This window comes from Rhinolophus ferrumequinum, chromosome 8 (genome assembly GCF_004115265.2).
Source record: "Rhinolophus ferrumequinum isolate MPI-CBG mRhiFer1 chromosome 8, mRhiFer1_v1.p, whole genome shotgun sequence".
In the NCBI taxonomy this organism is placed as follows: Eukaryota; Metazoa; Chordata; class Mammalia; order Chiroptera; family Rhinolophidae; genus Rhinolophus; species Rhinolophus ferrumequinum.
In genome coordinates this window covers 38,664,145-38,685,706 of record NC_046291.1, presented here as the reverse complement: position 1 = coordinate 38,685,706, position 21,562 = coordinate 38,664,145, and the positions used below count along the sequence as shown (strand labels likewise).

Sequence of the window (21,562 nt, the reverse complement as noted above, 5' to 3'; positions counted from 1 at the left end):
AATTCACCAATACATTAAAAGAATCATACACCATGATCAAGTGGAATTTATTCCTGAAGCAAGGATGTTTCATCATATGCAAATCAATGTGATACACCATATTAACAAAATGAAGGATAAAAATCATATGATGATCTAAGAGATGCAACAAAAGCATTTGATAAAATTCAATATCCTTTCATGATAAAAACTCTAAATAAATTAGGTATAGTCATGTGTCACATAACGTTTCACTCAATGCATATACCACAGTGGTCCCATAAGATTATAATGGAGCCGAAAAACTCCTGTCACCTATATCGTAGCACTACACACCACTCATGTTTGTGGGGATGGTGCAAATAAACCTACTTCATTGCCAGTTGTATAAAAGTATAGCACATACAATTATGTACAGTACATAACACTTGAAAAAGATATTAAATGACTATGTTACTGGTTTATATATTACTAAACTACACTTTTTATCATTATTTTAGAATGTTCCCTTCCTACTTATATTAAAAAAAATAGTTTGATGTAAAATACTATGCTGTGTTCCACCAGGAGACTTATACATCATGTGTTTACTGCATCTCTTTATATTGCCATCATTTTCTCTTGTGACTGATTTAATCATGTGTTGTTTTGTACAGTAACATGCTATACAGGACTGTGTAGCGTAGGCGCAATAGGCTGCACCACGTAGGTTTGTGGAAGTGCACAATATGATGTTTGCACAATGATGAAATTGCCTAACAATGTATTTCTCAGAAAGTATCCCTGTTGTTAAGTGGCATATGACTGTAGATTGAATGTACTTCAACATATAAAGGCTCGTATGACAAGCCTACAGCTAACATCATACTAGATCAGGAACAAGACAAGAATGCTGACTCCTGCCACTTTTATGTAACATAGTACTAGAAGACCTAGCCAGGGCAATTAGACAAGAAAAAAGAAAAAAAGTAACCAAATCTGAAGGGAAGAAGTAAACTGTCTCTGTTTAAAGATGACATGATATTATATATAGAAAACCTTAAAGACTAGACTGTTAGAACAAATAAATTCAGTAAAGTTGCAGGATACAAAATTAGTACAAAAAAATCAGCTGCACTTCCATACACTAATATGAACTTTCAGAGAGAGAAATTAAGAAAACATTTTTCTTTACAACTGCATCAAAAAGAATAAAATACCTAGGAATAAATTTAACGAAGGAGGTGAAAGAGCTATACACTGAAAAAAAATAAGACATTAATGAAAGAACTGATGAAGACACACATAGAAGATATCCTGTGCTCATGGACTGGAAGAATATTGTTAAAATGTCCATACTATACCTATCAAAATTCCAATGACATTTTTCACAGAAATAGAACAAACAACCTTAAAATTTGTATGGAACTACAGAAGTCTCCAAACAGCCAAAGCAATCTTGAAAATGAACAAAGCTGGAGGCATCAGACTTTCTGATTTCAAACTATATTACAAAGCTATAGTATTAAAACACTACAGCACTGGCATGAAAACAGACACACAGATCAATGGAACAGAATGCACAGCCCAGAAATAAAGCCACACATATATGATCTATTAATTTTCAACAAAGAAGCCAAGAATATTCAATGGGAAAACACAGTCTCTTCAATAAATGGTATTGGGAAAACTGGATAACCACATGGAAAAAAAATAAAACCAGATCCCTATTTTCCATATACAAAAATCAATTCAAAATGGATTAAAAACTTGAATGTACACCCTGAAACCATAAAAACCCTACTAGAAAACAGGGGGTAAATGTGTTGGTGTTGGCAATGATTTCCTGGATGTGACAACAAACACAAAGCCAAGAAAAGCAAAAACAAACAAGTGAATTACATACAACTAAAAGCCTCTACACAGAAAAGGAAACCATTAACAAAATGAAAAGGCAACATCTGGAATGGGAGAAAATATTTGCAAACCATATATCTGATAAGGGATTCATTTCCAAAATATACAAGGTACTCATACAACTCAATAACAAAACAAACAAACAATCCGATTAAAAAGTGGACAAAGGACCTGAATAGACATTTTTCCAAAGGGGACATATAAAATGGTCAAGAGATACATGAAAAGACATTCAACATCAGTAATTATCAGGGAAACGCAAATCAATACCACAATGAGATATCATCTCACACCTGTAAGGATGTCTATTATCAAGAAGACAAGAGATAACAAATGTTAGCAAGGATGGGGAGAAAAGGAAACCCTTGTACACTGTTGGGAGGACTGCAAACTGGAAAACAATATGGAGGTTTCGCAAGAAATTAAAATAGAACTACCATATCATCCATAGCAAAATGAGCTGAACTCAAAAGGGTCTATAAAAATCTTAATTAATAAAATTATTTTATCTGTTCTTTCATTAGCTCTCAGGTTCTAATAAGTAACTAAATGTTACGAAAACCCCAGCATTTTATCATAATAAAAAATGGTTTTTTAAAAATGTCATCTATTCAATTGTCACTAACAACAGCAAACATACCTTTAAAAACTGAGCAATGATGTACTTCTTATGTCTTATAGATCTTTGCAATACATTAATATAATTCAATCTTTGAGGACTTTAATTATTTTCATAAGAAAAGTACATGTCTCAATTAATCAGCGACTAATCTTAATCTGCTTCAGTACCTCCCATTTAACTGAGCACTAATCAATTTTCCATGCGGCTGGTCTGTGTCTCAACAAAGTCATTCGGGTATTGCATATGCTCACTGTTTCCATTCCAAATCGCACTTCTCTAATCGTTAGAACATACCCCTTTAAAATATCCCTTAAAACTTTTAATTTTCCATTATATTAATCACAAAACCCTTTCATTAGCAGAATCTTAAGGACACTTTGAAAAACACAAAAATGATACCATACTGCACCCATATTTTGAGTTGGGTTGTGGGGAGTTAACTTTGTTTCTATTGTAAAATGCACTGGAGGGAGAGAAAAGAAAGGGAGGGAGAGAGTGAGGGAGGGAGAAAGGAAGAAGGGAATTCTTTAAAGAAAAACTTAAAAGTTCTTTAAATCCAATTCAGTTGAGAGGGAAATGTGGGTGGTACTACATGTACAGAATAAAAATTTAAGGATTTTTCTGTTCAATACATACCTAAAATTAATTTTAATTTTTAACGCAAATTTGCCTTTCTATTAGCTATTAACTTGAGAAAATAGGACTTCTGATATCTAAAGTAAAGGGTAAAGGAAATTTAAAATTTGTCTTCCTAGGAAACAGAATGAACTATTCTTTCAAATTGCTATTTATAAAAAAAAAAAGTTTGTCTCTTTAAGAAACACTGGAATGATATAATCTTACAAAATTTTAATTAACTTATTGGAGAAGCACTCAGAAACATTCATTTTTATTTTATTGCATACCTAAACATTGAGGAAATGTTCTAATTTCTGAAATCTGAAACAGAATTAGCCATCCCCTTTACAAAGTGTTATGCTGCTCTTCAGGGTGGATAACAAGAGACAGTAAAACTGTCATTGTTCTTGCTGGAAAACAACATTTTCTACAGTAAAAAGAAAAGAAAAAAAATTCAAGCTCTATGGTGCCATCTTTTGGACTGTTCAAGTTTTCTTAACAAAATTCTTAATTGTTATAAGAAACAATTTACTGATCAGAATCATGATGAAGACAGACACAATTAATATTTGTTTACCTTAAGCCGCCTTTGCCCTATCTTATTCTCATATTAGGATTAAAAAACAATTATTAAAACATTAACATATATTACATATTAAAATATTAAATATGAAAATATTTAAAATAATTACATAATTATGCATAATACTAACATTCTACAAAAAATTCTGAAAATAAAGGCTTTTAGGATAACAAACTCCGTGCTCAACACCTTATGGTAGTGGTTTCTAAAGTGAGGTGCCACCAGTACCATCAGCAGCATCTGGGAACGTGTTAGAAATGCTACTTCTCAGGCCACACTTCAAACTGACTAAACTGGAAATTGGAGTAGGAGGAGGCATCTGTTTGAACAAGCCTGCGAAATGGTTCTTACAGAAGCTAACCTGTGAGAACCACTGTCTTAGGAGAACTCGGAAAAAGATCCACAGGTAACACTGAAACACACACATGGCTAAGAATCGCTAGTGGATCAGTAGCACTTCATAACCTTAACTTCACATTGGGATCACCAGGGAGCTTTAAAAATGCCTGGTTCCCACTCCAATATCTGATTTAATGGTTTGTGGAGATGAGGAAAGCCTGGGCACTAGAATTTTTAAAAGACTCCCAAGTGATTCTAAAATACAGCAAAGGTTGAGAGCCTCTGATCTATTAAAGCTGGCCCTCACTAAGAATCTCAGATTAAGCAAAGTTTACAAAATCTCACTATAAAAATAAAGAGCCCGTTCTCTTCCAATATATTTCTCTTTCAAGGCTACACTAAACGTTTATTATTGTTTAGAGTAAAACTGTTTTAATAATTTATTAAATATGTACTGTGAATTGCTAGTTATGGGAAGGTTAAAAAAAAAAGGCATGATAGTACTTGCCTTTATAGACCATAGAATATACTTGGGCATATTTCATAGTAACTAAGAATAAAGTATAAATGCCAAATTTGAAGTACAGATTGAATGCATTGTCAGTAGAAACATAAATCACATTTAATCATAGTGGTATTTAAGACTGTCAAAAATAGGGTAGAACTCCAGTCTTTAAGGATGAATTAGATATAGAGTGCACATGGAGCATGTAGTGGGCAGATCTGATGGGAGAAAAGACACATACGAGGTGTGATCAAACAATACGGTGAATGTTTAAACAAAAAAATTTATTACAGTTGTCATTAGTCCCCCTCAAAATACTTCCCTTCGCTTCAAACACACTTATCCCACCATTCTTGCCACTCTCTGAAGCAGTTCTGAAAATCCTCTTTTTTGAGTATCTTTAGTTGCGCTGTTGTGGCTGCCTCAATGTCTGACTCGATTCGAAACATTTACCTTTCATAGTCATTTTGACTTTACGGAAGAGCCAGAAGTAGGCACGGTGCCAGATCCGGTGAATAAGGTGGATGAGGGCACACCGTAATGTTTTTATTTGACAGAAATTGCCATAGCAGAAGCGATGTGTGACACAGAGCCTTTCCGTTGTGATCACAAAATACAGTAAATGCTGTTGCCGAGTGCCATCCAAGGGAAAGGCAGGGATTTTCAATATGAGAAGTGGTGCCTTGAACCTTAGTAACAGTGTGTGACAAGTTTCAACTTGTTCGGTGCAGTCAGTAAGGTGTGAGCTACGGTTGAGAGGAGGTGTGTTTTAAAGTCTGCCGTAAATCATCCTTCATCATGACAATGTTCCGCGTCACACATCGCTTCTGGTATATGGCAATTTCTATCAAATAAAAACATTACAGTGTGTCCTCATCCACCTTATTCACTGGCTCTGGCACCGTGTGACTCCAGGCTCTTCCACAAAGTCAAAATGATTCTGGACATTGAGGCAGCCACGACAGCACAACTAAAGACACAAAAGAGGACTTCCAGAACTGCTTTAGAAAGTGGCAAGAATGATGGGATAAGTGTGTTTGAACCAAGGGTAAGTATTCTGAAGGGGATTAACAGCAATGTGTCTTTTAGTGTAATATATTTTTTTATATTTAAACATTCACCGTATTGTTTGATCACACCTCATAGGTTTTATTAGGGGGGCTGACAATATGTAAAAAACCTTTCTCATTGAAGAGTTCCTCATCTGAACCACGCATCAATGCAAATGAATTGACTATTTTCTCCATTTTCCCAAGGATGGTAATACACACTTGGTACCACTCTCGAAGCACAGGACAGAAATAGGAGAGAAGTTAATTCTTTACATACAACGGATGCCGTGGGTCACAGGTTCTCACACTAACATGACTCAAAATCACTAGGAAGGCTTGTTAAGAGACCGCTGGGCTCCACCACTACAGTCTGACTCTGCGGTAGGGCCCAAGAATGTGTATTTCTAACAAATTGCCAAGTGCAGCCAATACTGCTGCAAGGATGACACCTTGAAAACATTGCCTTAGGGTACCAAGGTTTAATACTCTGGTGGTATTCTGGTTAAGAAAGGCTGTTATAAAGTATATTTTCATTTTCATTTTGATAAGTAGTCATTCATACTACTTAAAGCAAATGCAGAAAACAGAGAACAATAGGAAGAGGCAGCATCACTCTTACTCCCTCTATTTAAGATCACATTATCTTATCTGTTTTACTGCAGTCTTCTCTTTAGAAACGAATGGAGTATTCTTAGCTGTAACATATATAGGAATGTAAACAAACACTGTACCAACCTATACATGTTACGGAGGCCAAAATGCATAGCCAACTCATTCAGATGTGGTATGCTAGAGTATTAATTCTTCTCAGGCTCCTACAAAAAGACAGTTCTGCCCACTGACAGTACCACAGGGCAGTTCACCAATACTGTCATATCATAACTAGTCTGTGTTATTACATTTGGTCAACTTGACCAAATGTTTTATGAAATATTTTCAACAATGTTATGTCAGCAATATATTTTCCACGCCTTTTGATTTCTGAGAATATTTTTCTTTTACACTTACACTAAATGGCAGCTTGATTAGGTAGAAAACTCTTGGATCTGAATTACTTTATTTCACAACTTCCTCAATCCACTGACTTCTGGCACTTAATATAACAAAATCTGAAACCAGAATGATTTCTGTTCCTTTGTACATAGCTTTATTCACTAACCATCCTTTCACCGTCACTCCTTGGCCTGAACACTTGCAATTAGTTTTTGTTTGCTTGGTTTTTTTTGTTGTTGTTGTTTTGTTTTTTAATTTAAAGCTTATAATTAAAAAAAATAGTTAACTGAGCTTTTATCTAGGTGATGATCTCTTTTCACTGATTTTATCTGGCATGCTGTATGTTCTTTAATTATACATACCTCAGGCTTGAGAGTTTTTTGTTTTAATGAAAGAAGTCATCTTTAATTATATCTGACCAGCATTTCTGTTCCAAGTGTTTGATTTCTTTTCCTTGGAGTATTTACCATTCCTTTGTTAGGTTCTCAGTATCTTTCCCATTTCATTACCGCAAACTGTTCACTGTCATCATTTTTATCTGTGTCCTTTTTGGTGAGAGCTTGTCAAGTTTGTCTTCACAGATACAACTTCATTATTTGTAATATTAAATTTAACTCCTTCTAATCTATTGCTTTCAAAGAGGAATGTCAGTTCTGTTATCACATTTTAGTTTCCAGTCATCCTTCCCTATGTCACCTGGTTTCCCGTTTCAACCTGTTAACCTTTCATTTGAGCTTGTTACCTTATGGGCTGCTTTTCCTATTTTATTGGGGCCACATGTTTTTTACATGTTATTAAGTATGCCCCATGGTTTTTGTTTTATTTCCTGGTTCCTTTCACATTCACAGAGCAGCTCTTCCTTCAAAGCTTCAAATTATTTTCCTTCCCCTTGTTCTGCCGTATTTTTTCAGGGAGCTCTTATTTTCCCCATGTTAATACTTACTTGATAAAGAGAACACAGTCAACTCATGCTCAGTACCTGTCAACAAGCAAGGAGGTACAGTCTACCATTGATCCTGCCGTCTAACCATCGCTGCTAGTGACATCCCTTCCCAAAATGCTGTGCAAGATCTAAGCAATTCCCAGTGACCAACAGGCTTCATCTAGTGTGATTCCATGAGAAAAAGAGGACGACTTCTTGTATTCCCACTGATTAAATCTCTGAAGCACTGGAACAGGTGAAATTTTTAAAATTCTACCCTTTGACCTTCTACTATCTACCTAAATCCTACCTTTTCTTGCCATGAAGACTCTGACCTCTCATTTCTTTAAAGGTTTGTCTTTGTTATAATCAGTGCCATACAATTTACCACTTGTCAGTAATTATTTCACGTTTTCTCCATCTCCATATCAAGCTGTTCAAGGCCAGTGACATTTAAGACTCTTTTGTAATAGTACAGACTCAAATATTTGTCAACTGATAGAAAGGCAGTATCAGAGAACTTTACAAAATACTCACTTACATCACTAAGGTGAGATTTTGTGCAATAGATATGATTTTAGCAAACATATCCCCACTATTCAGAGTCTACAAAAAAACTCTACACTTCAGTTTCTCTTCTGAAGCTGTTAGAAGCAATCAGTTTACTTCTAAGTAGAATAAGGGTTCTACATTAAAGGAAAAAGATTCAATTAATTCTATTGGTTAGAAAAGCTTGCTAATTCAAGAAACTGAAATAGCATATAACATAATTAAAAACATATTCTTTTGGGTGGAGATAGTCTGAAAGTGCTATAAGTATTATATCCCAAACCTGCAAGGCTCCAAAATCCAAATATGATTTTGTTTCAATGAGTTCTACTGTATTATACTCATCACCTCACTTCTGCTTAACAATTATTAACTTATTTTTACTACAACTCATATATTAATGATGAGAGTAAAACAGTCTACTTACCCCACCCATTGTAATTCCATGAATAAGTGCAACATATGGTTTCTGGCAAGAATCTAAAAGAAATAGAACTGTAATTAGGTGCAATGTTTAAAATACATTTATTTTTTTCCAAAAACATGTTACATTAACTCTATTTTCCCAAGGAAATTCTTACAAGAAATATCACGGTAGACTAAATGTATGGCTTGTAAAGATGTTTTTTAAAAAATGTTAATCCATAAACAATCCTGATCACCTGTTCATTATCATTTAACAACTCTTCAATTTGAAACAAATGAAAGCCTTATATAATTCACCTGTTGACGAATAAAATTAACAATTGCCTTACAAGCAACTGACATGTATATACTTGTGTTTTAAAGAACATAATTTGTTTTTTATACATCTAAAGTAATATCTGGATACAAAGAGCAGTGCAGCATAAAGGAAAAAGCATGGACTGGAAATTAAAAGACCCAGATTGTAGTCTCAGCTTTGTCATTAACTGGCAATTCAATTATATTCAATATATATACAGGCATTTTATACACACACCCACACACACACATACCGGGGGTGCCAAAAAAGTGTATACATATGACTTATATTCTTTTGTTATTGTTATATATTGAGTATTACAATTTTAATACATTTTCCTTTCTTAAAATGTGTATACATTTTTTTGGCACCTGCTACACACACACACACACAGGCAATTCAATATATATACTAGCATTGGGCATAAATATACATATTTACATATATACACACACACACATATGCATGTCACATATGTGTATCATATATATGACACTCAGATTAAATTTGCTCATCTATTACATGACAAGACTTAATATATGGCCTCAGAAGTCCCTTCCCACTCAAAAATTCTGTATACTTTTACTCTGTTCCTTTCCCTTTTTTGTTTTTCCTCTGAGAGGGGGAGTTGCCTGCAAAATAAAAATGTAAATCACTGAGTTTCTGTTACAGCTTATTGCCAATATGATCTCCTTACCAAAGACTAATATCAAACAATAGTTTTAATCTAGTGAACAATTCGGTAAATATTCCCCATTTGCCAAATGAGCCGCCAAAGCCCAAATCTAATTTCACATTCATAAAGACCTCCATAGCCCTCAATTATGAACTATAATTCCCTAGAAACTATGGAAAGAAATTTCCCTATTGATTGAAATGGAGACGGACACACATACACACAGACACACGCCATTTCAGCTATAGATACATATATCTCAAATATAAAATATTAGAAACTAATTAATGCAGGACATAAAACCAGAATCTGTCAAATTCCTTATTGACCAAAATACATCATTACAATGTGTAGAAGTTACACCTTGAAGGCTTTCTCTCTGTAGATTAACATTTTACCAAACTCTCTCTTCAAACTACTGAGAAGTGTTTTTCTTATCCATTCATTTAATAAAGAACTACACTGTCTAACATAGTACCCTCTATCCAAATGTAGCTATTTAGATTAAACTTAATTACAATTAAATAAAATTTAAAATTCAATTTCTTGATCACACTAGCCTCATCTCAAGTACTCATTAGCCACATGTGGTTGTGGCTATCATACAGGGACAGCACCGATAAAGAATATTTTCTTCATTGTACAAAGTCCTAATGGCAGTGCTGGTATAAATTTTTAGAGAAGAAACATTCTAAGTAAATTTGATGTGTAGAATTTTAGACTTAAAGAGGTGAGAGCTGTCCGTTCAATTTGGCTCACGGAGCTGGAGTGGAAAACAGCCTCTTTCCCCCACTCCTACTTCAAAGACATAGAAATTCTAGAAAAAAATAAAATTTAAATGCAATCCAAGTTCAAAGCCAAACATGGGAAATCCCCAGGTGCCAGAAACAAATAAGAAACTCAGAAGTCAGTGAGTGAGTGGAAGCTACAGTCAAAGATTATGAGTGTGTATATGTTTTCAGTTGGGAATAAATTCTGGGCCACATACCTTATGCGATGAGATATGTGTTCAAAGCCTCATGCTAGGAAGAGCTATTCAATTTGTAAAACATGACTAGAAAAACTCTATTTACTGATCCAAGAACTCAATTAAGTTCCTGCCCTGGAGACGAAAGTCAGAGAAAGTAGATGCTCAAGCATTGGATGACAACCACGACCACTAAATTTCTAGAGAAACTTGCACATGGGCATTAAGGGGACATTTACCAGGGGTGCCAAAAAAACATATACACATTTTAAGAGATGTTAACACTTTGGTCGACATGGCTGAAGCAGTAGTTTGCCGTAATCAGAAGTGTCTGGACACTGATGGTAACCACTTTGAGCACCTCTTGTAATTGCAGAAGTCGAATGTGACTTGTCATCATCTTTTGTTATTGGTATATAGTAATACAGTTTTTTCCTTTCTTAAAATGTGTATACATGTTTTTGGCACCCTCTGTGTAAAAGTGCAACAATCTGTATTAATAAAAATTTGAAATAACCTAAAATACCTATTAATGTGGAATAATGTGAGATATATTCATAATATTGAATACTATAGACCAGTTACAGTCCATGTTATTAAAAACAACTTAAAGAATAATATATACAGTAAAATATTTATGCAAATTTCAAAAGCACAAAATAATACTATTTTTGCTCATAAATATGTAGTAAAAATATAGAGTATGGTCTAGCGGGATACACGGCAAATTAATGACTGGTTGTTTCTGGAGAGAGAAATGGCACTGAGGAAAGCAACAAAATAGGCTGAACTGTTATTTTAAAACTTGTAGTATATTTCTCTTCTATAAATTTTAAAACATCACACAAAAGTAAAATTCTGATGTCTGTTCATTCTGGGCTGGTGAATACCCAAGTATTTATTACAGTATTCTCTGTAATTTAACATTTGAAACACATGCTTGATAAAAGTACTACTTCAACTGTAATTCCTGAAGAATTACAAAATGATACTTCATTTTACAGAGAAAACTGGGACCCAAGTTTCTTGTTTTCCAAGAAAGCCATCCATACAATCAGAATCCACGTTTTCACACTGATTGCATGACAAATAGTAGTTAAGTATAGCCTACTAATATAAAAAGTGTGAACTGGGGGCCGGGCCCGGTGGCTCAGGCGGTTGGAGCTCAGTGCTCCTAACTCTGAAGGCTCCCGATTTGATTCCCACATGGGTCAGTGAGCTCTCAACCACAAGGATGCCGGTTCAACTCCTCGAATCCCGCAAGGGATGGTGGGCTCGGCCCCGTGCAACTAAGATTGAACACAGCACCTTGAGCTGAGCTGCGTCCCGGATGGCTCAGTTGGTTGGAGCACGGGCTCTCAACCACAAGGTTGCCAGTTCGATTCCTGCAGTCCCACAAGGGATGGTGGGCAGTGCCCCCTGAAACTAAGATTGAACATGGCACCTTGAGCTGAGCTGCCGCTGAGCTCCCGGATGGCTCAGTTGGTTGGAGCGCATCCTCTCAACCACAAGGTTGCCAGTTCGACTCCGGCAAGGGATGGTGGGCTGCGCCCCCTGCAACTAGAAACGGCACTGGACCTGGAGCTGAGCTGCGCCCTCCACAACTAAGACTGAAAGGACAACAACTTGAGGCTGAACAGCACCCTCCACAACTAAGATTGAAAGGACAACAACTTGACTTGGAAAAAGAAAAGTCCTGGAAGTACACACTGTACCCCAATGAAGTCCTGTCCCCTTCCCCAATAAAAAAAATCTTTAAAAAAAAACGTGTGAACTGTTTGGGAATGAACAGTTACAACAGTTTAGTCAAATTTATTTATGCCTGGCATACAGTATATCCAAAAATTAACTGAGACTCTATTGATTCCATTTTTAATACATTCGTACTGTGCTGCTTTTCTTGATTCCATTTTCAAAACTCTCAGCAGAGCACACATACCAATGGCATTATTTAGCATATATTCTTCTCTGAAGAACTCTTGAGACAACTTCTGGTTTGCCTTTGCAGCTTCTGAAACCGCTACCCAAAAAAAAGAAAAAAGAAGGAAGGATTACAAATTATTTTTTAAGAAAAGTGTTTTCCCATCAACATAGTCAAATAAAATAAATTTAAAATGTTATGACAGTAAGTACGAGGGGAAACTCTAGAATGGTTTGTTAGTTGAAGCTGCCCATGCCACAGGCATCATACACAGATCCACAGTCCAATGTCAAAACTTCAAGGCAAAAATTCTTAAGAACTTCTTACAAAGTGTTACATTTAAATTAGAAGTTATACATTTCTGCAGCACCTGAATAAACATTTGCTGGATAAACACTTCCTTTAGCAATATATCTTACCACAAAGTGTACAAGGTCGGTCAATTAAGTTTGCAAACTCATTGCAATGATGTTGCTAATCTTTTTTGATATCAGAGGGATTATTCATTATGAATTTGTACCAACTGGACAAACAGTTAACCAAGTTTACTATTTGGAAGTGCTGAAAAGGCTGCGTGAAAAACTTAAGATGACCTGAACTTGAAGCCAACAATTCATGGCTCTTGCATCACGACAATGCACCAGTTCACACAGCACTATCTGTGAGGGAGTTTTTAGCCAGCAAACAAATAATTGTATTGGAACACTCTCCCTACCCACCTAATCTGGCCCCCAATGACTTCTTTCTTTACCCGAAGATAAAGGAAATACTGAAAGGAACACATTTTGATGATATTCAGGACATCTAGGGTAATACGATGACAGCTTTGATGGCCATTCCAGAAAAAGAGTTCCAAAATTGCTTTGAAGGGTGCATTAGGTGCTGACATCAGTGCATAGCTTCCCAAGGAGAGCACTTCGTAGGTGACTAAAGTGATATTCAGCAATGAGGTATGGACCACTTTTTCTAGGATGATTTCGTGAACTTAATTGTCTGACCTCATATTATACATACGCATACAGAAATATATATATTCCACCAAGTTAATATTTCTGCCACATTCATTTCACTAAGGAACATTACCTGAGCATCTACTACGTAGGTATCATGTACTATTTTAGGTGCTGTAGATAACAAGACAGCAAATACATGATGGCTGCCCTGAAGTTTGGACTAATGAAAAAGACTACTAAAATACAGTCCTTGTACTATGCTCACTGTAAGACTGGGGTGCTGTGGGAATTGGAGCAGTAACTAAAAGAAGTCCTCTAAGAAGACATAAGTCTGAGCCAAGTTTGAACAATAGATAGGGATTTCCTAAAAAGTGAAAGGGGGAAAGTTTTTGAGTAGATAAAGGAGTAACTACAGAGACACATAGGCAAGAAAGAATAAAATAAATAAGTAGTTGTAAAAGACTGAAGGAAAAGGGTAAAAGGTGAAGCTAGAGAGGTTATAAATGGAAATGTAACTTCTCAAGGATGTGGGTACAGCATACTACTGCCTGGCTTAATAAACAGGTGCTCAGTAAATATCTGAATGATAAATACTATCAAACAGTTTCATTTCTACTGCAATTTCGTATTATCCAAAGTTCACAATATACTATATTCTTACTCCAGTCAATGTCAAGACTACTATCAGACCTTTCTCTTCCACATACTGCAAGCTCCTATGCCTTTTCCTGTCTTAGGAGAATTATCTACTAAAATATACAAATTAAATGTATATTATATAATGTTTCTTCTTTTATGGGAGTTACATAAAAATTGTTGACTATTTATAGATATTTAGACTAACTCTAGCACTCTGATATGTCTTCCTTTAAAATGTTCCAAAGGTTGACTTCTTTTCCTGGTTTTTAAAAGAAAGATTTAATATCTAGTTTTGTCATTCTGCGGCTTTAACTGCTACATGTCCCCTCAAACCCTCATCTATTGTCTTTTATTAAGTCCTTATCACTGCTTACCAATTCTAAAAGGAAAAGACTATAAATTGTATTGCCTGTTGAATAAAGCTCTTTCATCTCAAAAATCTTCTTAGATTTCCTTCTGGTCTTACTCTAATCAATTAGTTCCATATAAAGTAAAATTAAATAACACTCATAATATCATTTAAAAAAAATTTTGGAGTGCCAACTTATCGTCTTGGACTATGATCTTTAAAGAAACTAAATTTTCTGTAATTGAAAACCATCACTTTATACATGTAAACTGGAATAATTCTAGAATTTGTAACTGTATTTCCAAACATGAATATAAAGTTAGGCATCTATGCAAAAACAGCTCACAGTCAAAAGCTAAAATCAATACATAAGGCTTTATTCATCTGTAAATTGACAAGGTCATAGGCCCAACTCATAGGAAAGGTTAATTCCAGGTTGAAAAACAAGTTTTAAAATATTCATGTTGTGGGCAAAATAATAAATTCAAAAACAATTTAGTTAACCAATCAGTCTAAGCTATTGAAAAATGTAAACTGCAATTTTAAGACTTAGTTACTTTAAATTAAATAGGTATTTGAAATTATGTCCTGAATCAAGCTTGTTTCTTCCTTTTCTAAATATAACGGTATACATAATCTTGTAAATTTAGTAAATAAATCAACCCAAACATTGTCTTAAAACAATAAAAAATATACATATGAAAAAAATACATATGAAAAAATATATACAATAAAATATATACAAAATGAAAAGAAGGAAAACCCATCCCTGGACCCTACCAATTCCTTAAGAAACAAAATACAAAACATAATAAGTTCTCAGTATATATAAAATACTGACAACCAAAAGTGATTAACAGTAAGTACATGACTTTGATCTTGAAAACAAACATTTCTTCTCTTTTGTCTGTAATAGTTAAATGTGCAAGATAGACTGACCTAAACCACTAGAAAGATGAGAATTAATCTTGTTATTTATAAACACACATGAAAACATATTGACAATGTAATAGGATGAATGCTATTAAGTACACCCAACTTTGGGATTATGAACAATGGAAAAGCATAGGCAAACTCATAGAAATATGGGAGAACATGTCATATTTGGAGAATGGCAAATCACTCAACATGGCCAGATTGTCAGATTATGTGACAAACGGAACTTCTTAATATCAGCTATTCTAAAATAGAAAGTAGAAAGTGGACTCACATACCAACTGGACATTTTGTTTGGAATGATTCAGGGAGAAAGACAAGATATCTGAAGGGCACATGTGTGTTTTAAAAAAAAAAATTGCTATCCTTCTCATTTTTGTAATATTAACTGCAACAGGTAAGTCTTTACATTTTTCCTTTTCCTAAATTAACTACAAAAGAATGTATTAACTTTAAAACAAACAGAAATCTAAAAAATATAGCAAATTATGAAGTACTATGAAAATTTGCTAACACTTTATCAGTAATAGAAAAAAAGCATATAGGTGAGAGCGAAATAAGTTTTTACCTCTGATATCACCCCCAGCACAAAAAGCCTTTCCACCAACTCCCTTTATAATGATCAGGAAAGTTTCAGGATCTTGTTCCCACTTCTAAAAAGAAGATGGTATAAGTATATTATCAATACAAACTCATTAGAGATATATCCAAATGCACATATGTACATACATATACGAGTACGTGTATAGATCTAGTATAAGCATAAGCTTTATAAAGCATATCTAGAAGAATGGATCCCAACTTCATTTTTTCTGACATAAATTAGAAGCTATTTCAACAAAGTTGTTAGATGAACATATTTTGTAATTCAAATTTCATCCTGGCATCTGAAATCTCTGCCATGACAACTTTTAGACCAAGGTCAAAAAATATGGGCTTAATAATACTACATGTTACATAAGCTTATAAACTTGGTGAACAAATCAATCCAAAGATTGTTGATAAACAAAGCAATAACCTTTCTACTGTAGTGACATTCTGTCCTACTGACAAATTTGTAAGTAACAGAGTAAAAACACTTACATAGATCAAATCTGGAGTTGATTTGGGGTTGATAAGGAGAGCTAATAAGTAGGGTGAAAGAATCAAGAGGGAATGTAAATTCAAAATACTAGAACAATGGATCAAATAAAAAATGAGAGACAGAAAAATTAACAGAGGCTCTATAAATTCTATACTTGAGAATAAAAATATAAATGCACAAGGAAGAGATGTGCCGTGTTTCCCTGAAAATAAGACCTAGCTGGACCATCAGCTCTAATGCGTCTTTTGGAGCAAAACTAAATATAAGACCCGGTCTTATGTTATATTATATTATATTATATTACATTACATTATATTATACCTGATCTTATAGTAAAATAAGACCGGGTCTTATATTAATTTTTGCTCCAAAAGACGCATTACAGCTGACGGTTAGGCTAGGTCTTATTTTAGGGGAAACACAGAAGCTGGACAGACATGGTTCTCCAAAGGGTTAATGCAACACTGAGCTACATTAATAGAAATATGGCATTCTCACATGGAAGTTTCTACTTTCTTTCACTGTGGTCCAACTCTAATCTGGAACATTTGGCTTATTTTTCTGTATCACATTTAAGGACATATTATAAGGTGCTCCAAACAAAGTACAATGGAAAACAAACTCATCCACTGAAGAAGTGAGGAACACTTGACCAGGGAAAAACTAATATTTGATTAACACCTATGTGGCTGACCGCCACATTAGGTACACTGTTTCATCTTCACAACAATCCTATGAAATATTATCCCCATTTCACAGCTGAGGAAAGTGAGACACAAAGAGATTAACATTCCCAATCTACACAGTTAATAAATAGAAATCCAAGTTTCAAACACAAGTGATCTGACTTTAAGTTATGCTTTTCCATTGCACTTTACTTAGAATAGAAGAGCTTATGAAAAGGCTGGCCAAGCAGTTAAAAAATAGTTGTCTTCAAACCAAAAAGCTGTCATGTGGAAGCAGATTAGATTTGTACGCTCATACCCCAAGAGGCAGAACCAGTAATACTGGTTAAAAGGTCAGAGAGAGAACGGCAGAGCACAAGGTGAACTCAGCCATGTAAAAATGGAAGGGGCTGTCTTGTGAGGCAATGGACTGCGTCACTAGTGGTGCTTCAGGATAACCTCACAAGGAAACCACTGAAGACTGAAGAATCAATGGGGCTCAAGCGCTGATCCAAGAGATCCCAAGGACAATGGGAGGGAATGCCAGAAATGAACTATTGGATACAGTTTTAAAAGAATCCACATAATTGCTTTAAGAAAATTACAAACCTTTAGCTGTGGATAAATCTGCCGAACCATACTAAGATTCAGTGCATTTAGGAACTTTGGTCTGTTTAGTGTTATCACTCCTGCACAACCTTTCCTTTCCAACAGTACTTCTCCTGCTGCATCCGTGTGGTTGGACATTCTCTGTGTAAACAAATAAAACTTTAGGATAAACTTCATTAAGTTTTTGTCACAAGCCAACATCAAAACATATACATCAAATACAAATCTGTCACGCAATTTTAATGGTGACTAAATAGTAACTAAATACAACTGACAAAGCTATTTAGATTGCATAGATGAACAATTCCAAAACAAACTATACATACCTTTAAACTTTTAATTTTTATTTGTAAGTGAACTAAGTCAACTGATTTAAAATAGAATGCAGCCCTAGAATTACTTGATTATAAAACACTCTTAAATCTTTTAATGCATTACTGTATACCAAGCAATATGTAAGGTGCTTAGAAAGCAAAGATGAATAGAGAGGGCAAATAATTCACTATAGAAGCTACTGACAACTTGAGAAATAAAAAAAAGGTGGTATTTGAGCTGTGCCTTCATGTATGCCAATAAAAAGGGGGGTGAGAATCCTACAGAGTGATACATGCTAGAACAGAACAATGAATATTTGAAAATATTAAGATATTAAACATGAGCAGAATAAAAACTGGTTGAAGAAATGAGGGATGGGAAAGTAGGAAGAATAAGTAGTTTGAGGCTAGCTTATAAAATGACAGACCTCCTAGTATATGGTGATGGAAAGAGAACTGACTCTGGGTGGTGAACACACAAGGTGAGTATAGATAATGTGTTACAGAACTGTACACCTGAAATCTATGTAACTTTACTAATGATTGTCACCCCAATAAACTTTAATTTAAAAAAAAGAAGTTAAAACAAAAACAAAAAAAACAGACTTACGTGTCATACAGTTGTGAACAACTTGCCTATATTCTTATGGCCTCCACGCCATATTTTAATCATCAGATCTCACTGCTCATGTAATATACAGTACTAACATAAACCTGGAGGGAACATGTTTTAAACTACATAGCAATTTCTCAGGTCTCTGCTATACACAGCTAACAAGGCACATGGCACCACCATGCTTAGTACATTCCTTTAAGGACAATGCTTAAACTGCACCTGGGAACAATGTGCAATACAAAATTGAAAGTCGGCTTAAACTAGAAAATTTTACCTGGAGAATGCGCATTTATTAACTAAAAGCTGATAAAACCCAGAAGTCCCTATTTTGACAGCATTAAACAACATCTTTACAAAATGTTTAAATCCTCCTTTATAAAATCATGTTGCATATTTAATGTTGGAGTTAATTTTTATTAAAATTCATTATCAGATAAAAATTTTAATTTATATTCACTTAAAAAGGTTACAGGAAGAGGGCTGTTAAACAACAGAAAAGGTTGCATCTTTTCAATTCAAATTAAAACTTAACACTATAACTATGATACAGTTTTTTAACCAAATTGACAAATATCAAAAAGTTTGATATCCTGTCATGTCTAAAGTGTGAGGAAACAGACATACTGTGGGAACATAAGCTACCACAGAGCCTAGGAAAAATCTGACAACACATGCTGACACAGTAATTCTTGTTCCCAAAACTCACCCTACATATGTACTCACATACAGTCAAAATGAAACTCACAGAAGGACAGTCACTGCAGCGTCCTTTGTAATGGCGAGACTGGACATAATCAGTGGAAGACTACTAGTTAAATTATAGCCACTCATACAAATGCGTGCTATGACGCCTTTTTAAAAGAATACACTGTTATGGAACAATCTCAAGTGCAGAGAGTGTGTTTACTATGCTACCCACCCACCGTGTAGATGTATACAAATTTATATAAAGAGTGTGTCTCTAGATGGATACACAAGACGTTACTAAAATGGTTGCTTCCAGGAAAGAGAACTGAGCATCTGAGAGACAGGAAAGGGAAGACTTTTTACTGTATGGCCCTTTGAATTTTTTGAATTTTGTACCATATGTTTTTACTACCTATTCAAAACAATATTTTAAATAATTGTTTTAAGGTGCTATATTAGGTTTAAAAGATACTGAGATACATGACAGAAAAGGATATTTTTCATTTCCTTAATTTATTGATACTAAAGAAAAATGTGTGGCAAAAGAAAACTATACACAAAAATCACAAAAGAACCCAGGCTTCCAATTGTTGTTTCATTTTCTGTAATGTTGAATATATACATGAACCAAGTTTACTGACCAGCTAAAGGAGAATAGATCTAAATACAGATATAATCCAGGATACAGGGAACTAAAATTTATATCAACAAATATAACTGCAGCCACATAATGAACAAACTTTAAAAATGAAGGCATTTACAGAGGAAAGTGTAAATAGAAAGCAACTTGGCAATATGTATGAAGAGTCTTTTAAATGTTCTTACATTGAAGAAATAATTCTACTTTAGAAATTTATACTCAAGAAATAAGCAGAAATCTAGTGAAATATTTACATTACAGTATACTGTGTGTTAAAATATACACACAGGAAAAAATAGCTATATGTACATCTAATTATAAACAATGATTTGGGATCACCTTTTTATATATACTTTTCAAATTTTCTACCTTAAGCATAATGAATATTTGGTTTACTCAAGAGTGTCTCAAAGAAAAGGAAAAAAAGGATGTTTGCCACAATTATTTATAATATCAAAAACACACAACACTTGATTTACGATGCTCATGATTTAATTTATGATACTCATATGTACAGTTATTGGTGAACGTATTTGAATATTTAATGGTATACATAAAGTTTCATACTATGATGCTAATTGAAAAAGAAGGGTCAAAAACAGCTAATATACAAAAGATAAAAATCAGGAGGAAATATACCAAAATATTAAGTGATTAGACTTGGGTAGGATCATTGGTTATTTTAATTTTCTCCATTGTACTATGTGTTATTTCTAAAGTTTTTACAGTGATCTTTCACAGAATTTTAAAATAATTTTAATGTTGTTTTTAAAATTACACAATCCACCAACCTTGGTCATTATACAATTTTTCAGAAATATAGTTTTGGAATATTGATTAGGTTTAAAGTAAGTGTAGCAAAATATAACCTTTAAATGACTTAGGGAAAGGATTAACATTGCTAAGAAAATTAGGTTAAATTTTCTCATTAGTTCTGGATAATGTTTCTGGTCCCTGTTAAAATGGACAGCTAAAATATTATGAAAATTTCTCATTTCATAGAACTTAACAGATCAATTCTAGCTCAAGCAATGGACATCTCTACACACGGGTAGTATCAGTTATGACTTTCTCAGTTACATAAATACAGGAAACATTTGAAAGACGCAGAAATGGTATTATCTATCGCAGTATCACTCAAATCCTTTCCAAGTCTATAGGACCAAATCTGAAGCTCCCCATGTCCCATAGGTGCAGTGCCAGCCTAGGTAGTGCCACAAATTACAGCCAAAATGAAGCCTACAAATAAGTAGTGTGCCAAGAAAAAAGTACAGCAAAGAGCCAGCCAGGGCCAGAGTGTGAGCTGTGGTTATTTCGTACTGTAAATACCTGGGAACGCTGCAACTGTATTTCCTGGAACTCCCTTCTCTGAATGGTTATGAGTTAGTTGGTCAAAAGAGAAATTTTGAACTTTGGAAAGAGAAGTAGAACCGCAGCCATTACTCTGAAAGTGCTGACGAGTTCCAGCTTGTTGTTCCGCTCTCCTGCCCTGGATCCAGTTCTTCTTCTTGCCAGCCCACCAGCAGACACAGCCTTCTGCAGACTTCACCATCCCCGGTTCTTCACAGTCCTACTCCAGCAGCTGCTGGGCTTCCCAGAGTTGCTTCCAATAGTGCCCGTAGGTGACTAGGATGGACGATGAGTAACTTTCCTGATCCTCCAACTCCTCTAGACCCAGCTTTTGTCAGTACTGTGGAAGATCTTATTCTCACAATATATCTTTT

General features: G+C 34.6%; 1 protein-coding gene across 1 annotated transcript in view; it reads right to left on the bottom strand.

Moving 5' to 3' along the window:
• Positions 1 to 21,562, bottom strand: part of HIBCH (3-hydroxyisobutyryl-CoA hydrolase) — a 76,362-nt gene that overhangs the window by 42,625 nt on the left and 12,175 nt on the right. Inside the window, exons 3-6 of the mRNA XM_033111793.1 lie at positions 17,582 to 17,722; positions 15,792 to 15,876; positions 12,365 to 12,445; positions 8,486 to 8,538 (exon numbers count right to left, since the gene is read on the bottom strand). Of these exons, the coding sequence (XP_032967684.1) occupies positions 8,486 to 8,538; positions 12,365 to 12,445; positions 15,792 to 15,876; positions 17,582 to 17,722 (360 nt within the window). The remainder of the gene's footprint in view (positions 1 to 8,485; positions 8,539 to 12,364; positions 12,446 to 15,791; positions 15,877 to 17,581; positions 17,723 to 21,562) is intronic.